The sequence below is a fragment of the Pteropus alecto genome, unplaced genomic scaffold (genome assembly GCF_000325575.1).
Source record: "Pteropus alecto unplaced genomic scaffold, ASM32557v1 scaffold194, whole genome shotgun sequence".
Lineage (NCBI taxonomy): Eukaryota > Metazoa > Chordata > Mammalia > Chiroptera > Pteropodidae > Pteropus > Pteropus alecto.
The window spans coordinates 702,030-706,753 of record NW_006436281.1 but is presented as its reverse complement, the minus strand read 5'-3'; the positions used below and the strand labels follow the sequence as shown (position 1 = coordinate 706,753).

At 38.5% G+C, this 4,724-nt stretch overlaps 1 protein-coding gene across 1 annotated transcript in view; it reads left to right on the top strand.

The window, feature by feature from the left end:
- The window catches only part of ZNF180 (zinc finger protein 180), a gene marked incomplete at its 5' end in the record, with an annotated part of 18,122 nt that extends 13,398 nt beyond the window's left edge, over positions 1 to 4,724 (top strand). Inside the window, one exon of the mRNA XM_015589267.2 lies at positions 832 to 4,724. Within this exon, the coding sequence (XP_015444753.1) occupies positions 832 to 2,573 (1,742 nt within the window). The remainder of the gene's footprint in view (positions 1 to 831) is intronic.

Below are 4,724 nucleotides of genomic sequence, written 5' to 3'. Positions count from 1 at the left end.
TTTCCCTATCAGCTTTTCAAACCAGACACAATTTCCTAGTTGGAGCAAGGGGATGAGTATAAAAGAACTTCCTAACACACAGATCCATGTGAGAAACAGACACATAGAAGTCATATATAGAAGGTTGATTGAAAAATCCCTGTAGGGCATGCCACATTTTTCTTCATTTCTCACCTCCTAGTTAACTTTCTACATCACAACTTTTCCAGGTACTCTCCACTGATTGACTCAGCAGCCACCCAGGCTTCTGCTTCTGAGCTAACCTCCATTCTTTCTCACTCAAAATCACAGGAATCCATGGGGCCACATTAGCCCCTGAGACATTTAGGAAATTCTGGAATAACAGTGCCCCCAGTCTTTCTCCTAGTTCACAATTGTAGTTTGCCCATGTCTTCCCGACATAGACTGCTAGCAAGTTGCATGCCTCCAGAAATTCCGAGAAATGTAGACACTAATCTCCGTTTCAGTGAACGTGTGTTTAGCACTAAAGAGGGTGGAAAGGACCCTTTATTTCTTTGCTAAGGATTTCAAAGTAGTTCTGCATAGATGATCTTATTTTGGAATACAGAGTTTAGATTTGGCATCTGAAGTCTTACATGTTTAGTAAAACTAAGATTAAATTGTTTTATTTTAATGCCCTGTTATACTATTGGGTTGTGGTAATTTTCTTCTTACTGCTTCATCCCACCCCACCCTTTTTGCTTTCTCAACCCAGTTTATGATGGCTGAAAACAAGCCCACATCTATTTTGTATACATTCTTGTCAGCTTTCTTGTACTCTTCCAGTGCTAACGTTTTTTGTCTAGGATGTCTTATTTTTCTTTTTTCCAGACTCAGCAACTGCATTTGAAAGAAGAGAATCGACATCAAAGCAGAGCATTTTTGATGACGAACCACCTTGTGGAGTGAAGACAGAAAGGTTGACAAGAGATGATCCTTGGTTATCTTCATGTGAAGAAGTTTGGGTTTGTAAGGACCGGTTGGAGAGGCAACAGGAAAAACAAGAGAGACTTTTGAAGAAAGTAGCATTCACTCAAAAGAACGCTGTTACTCATGAAAGAGTCTGCAAAAGTGATGAAGTTGAGGAGAAGAATGGTCTGAATTCCAGTCTCCTTTCACCTCAGATGATACCCATAAGAAATCATTTTCATAAATGTGCCTCACATGTAAAAAAATTACATCGTAATTCTGTTGTGAACAGTCATGAGATGATTAATGACAGTGAGAAACTATATGAAAATAATGACTGTAGAAACCCCCCCCAGAGTGTTCACTTTATTCAGTTTACAAGAACTCAAACAGAAGACAAATCTTATGGATTTAGCAACAATATTCAATCTTTTAGCCATAGGACACCCCTAAATATGCATGAGAAAATACATGCAAGAGGAAAACCCTTTGATTTTAAGGAATGTGGGCAAGCTTTGAACCATAGCGTATCCCATAGTGAACAACAGGGAATCCCTGTTGAAAAGAGTCAATATAAGTACAGTAAAACCTCCCAGAGTTCATCCCTTGTGCAAAACATGAGAAATTCTGAAGAGAAACCCTTTGAATGTAACCAGTGCGGGAAATCCTTCAGCTGGAGCTCTCATCTTGTTGCGCATCAGAGAACTCATACAGGAGAGAAACCTTATGAATGTAACGAATGTGGGAAATCCTTCAGCCGGAGCTCTCACCTTGTTTCTCATCAGAGGACTCATACTGGAGAGAAACCTTATAGATGTAATCAGTGTGGGAAATCCTTTAGCCAGAGCTATGTCCTCGTTGTGCATCAGAGAACTCATACTGGAGAGAAGCCTTATGAGTGCAATCAGTGTGGAAAGTCATTCAGGCAGAGCTACAAACTTATTGCACATCAAAGAACTCATACTGGAGAGAAGCCCTATGAATGTAATCAGTGTGGGAAATCGTTTATCCAGAGCTATAAACTTATTGCACATCAAAGAATTCATACTGGAGAAAAACCCTATGAATGTAATCAGTGTGGAAAGTCCTTTAGTCAGAGTTATAAGCTCGTTGCCCATCAGAGAACTCACACAGGAGAGAAACCCTTTGAATGTAATCAGTGTGGAAAGTCCTTCAGCTGGAGCTCTCAGCTTGTCGCGCATCAAAGAACTCACACAGGAGAGAAACCCTATGAATGTAACGAGTGTGGGAAATCTTTCAACCGCAGTTCTCACCTTGTTATGCATCAGAGAACTCACACAGGAGAAAAACCCTATGAATGTAATCAATGTGGGAAGTCCTTCAGCCAGAGTTACGTTCTTGTTGTTCATCAGAGAACTCATACTGGAGAAAAGCCCTATGAATGCAATCAGTGCGGGAAATCTTTCAGGCAGAGTTCATGCCTTACTCAACATCAGAGAACTCATACTGGAGAGAAACCGTATGAATGCAGTCAATGTGGAAAAACATTCAGCTTGAGTGCTCGACTTATTGTACATCAAAGAACACATACTGGGGAGAAACCCTTTACATGTCATCAGTGTGGGAAGGCTTTCATTAATAGCTCTAAACTTATTAGGCATCAGGCAACTCATACTGAAGAGAAACCCTATGAATGTAACTAATTTGGAAGATTTTCAGCCAGAACGTATTCCTTCCTCCCCTCTCCTTCTCTTTCTTTTAGAAGCGAGCACTTGTATTGGAAAGAACTAGTATAAAAATTGGGAAAGTTTTCAGTTAACCCTCTGTTGTTGTGTATCTGGAAATTTGTTCTGGAGAAAAAAGAGGGGGACTATGGATTACATATTTTACTTAGCAATTTCACATACAGAATCAAACTTAGCTCTTATGACACATTGCCAACAACAACAACAAAATAATAAATATTGGCACTTTTCCTTGCAGAAAGCACTCAGACCTGATTCTGAGAGAATTACCATAAAACGGACAACATGCTCTGGAGTGATGGCCAGTGAGGTAGATCTCTTTTCCAATAAAGAGTAAATGAGAATGCAAACACTAGTAGGTTTGTTTTTGAGGTTGACCAATTGCTGTAGTTATTAGGAATTAAGCTTAAAAACAGTATTTTAGTGTATCATCTTACAATATGATTTCCCCTCTAGCTACTTTATATCCTCTCTCATACAGCACTTTCTCTTACATGTGAAGATTTTGTAAAAATTAGGAAAATGGCTATGATATTAAGGAAAAATGCAGAAGAATATAGAACATTTATTTCTAGAACCATTGTGATAAGGTAGTTGTGTACAGATCAGAATTGAAAGGAATTCTAGGTGTATCTATTTGATTTTTAGATTTATGCCTGGTTTCCTTCTTTTGAAATGTATAATGTTTTGACATAATAAATGATATGAGTAAAAATTAGTTAAAAACAAAAAGAAAAACACAAAGGTTTTCTTCTCCTTTGACTCTTTAAGAAAGACTGGACAGTCAGATAGCCAGGATTCCTCAGGGTTCTGAGATTTCTGTTTGGGTTAGTATGATTAGGTTACTCTATAGAACTTAGATCCCCAGGAATATTCTTCATTGAAAATAAAATATTTCCGGGGGAATGTGGAACTGGAAATCTAAGCCAAAAGGGTTTCGATATGAGGAACTAAGAATGCATGGGCAGTGTAAGAGCCAAATTGGCTTTTTTCTTCTTTTTTTCATATATTCAAAGCAGTGTAAAGGAGCTCTGTTTTTAAGGTGTTTTTTTTCCCTCCATTCCTGTAGATTGTCTTTTTTCTCTGGGAAATCTTCCCTAATGTAAGAGTTTTCTGAGTGGGAAGGCACTGCCCTGGCTAAAAATGCTCATTACCTAAATTAAACTTGCAAGAAAGTCTTTGGTGAGGTAAGACTTGTAGCTTCTCATTAATTCTTTTTTTTTTTTTTTTTTTTTTTTTTTTAAGATTTGGTTCACATGTCTTTCTGGCTTTGCCCCTGAATCATGAATTCTAATTCTGTGGGTTATGAACCCAAAACCTCTGATTCCAGAGAGTTAATAAATAATAGTTTGAGAGTTTAACTGAGAGACCAGATAATAGAGGTAGATTCCCAGGAGAAAGAAAAAGCTAAAATGATATCTTATAGGGGATGGTCACCCTTGTAAAATCCTGTCCCCATGAGATGACCCTAAGTGGATCCATCTCTATGGAGATTAAGCCAGAGAGTACAGCACACCTGAAATGACAACTTCTGGGGGGACAAGTTTTGATGGCTGCAAAACTGGCTCCCCACCTCAAGAGACTCTTCACTCAGTCCGTGAGCGCACAGATGGAGGACTAGCAAGGGTTCTCCATGCATTGCCTTTTTGAGAACAACATAAATTGTGGGAACTAATTTAGCAATGGGACCTATTAGGCTCTTTTCTTCACGGTTATAGGTGAAATCGATGCCACTGCTAGGTACAAGCACATGATTTTCACTGGGCATGTCGAATCTTACTTTGAAGGCAAGAAGCCATGAATTCACAAATAAGTATAAAGACAGATGGGCTAAGAAGGAGGGCTCAGAAGATTTCAAGTTTGGGAAGTGGTATATTGCAAAGTAATCCTTTTGGTAAATGTTAAATATTTCATTGAAAATGTGAAACTGACAAAACTACAAAAATTTTTGAAGTGTGTGCATGCGTGTGCGTGTGCGCGTGTGTGCGTGTGTTCCTGACCAGATTGAATATGTGAGGCATCAGTGTGCACCAAGTCGTAAGTATTATATGTTTGCCAAGTGTTTTGAATAAGACAGATTCAATAAATAAACAAAAATGTTAATTTCTA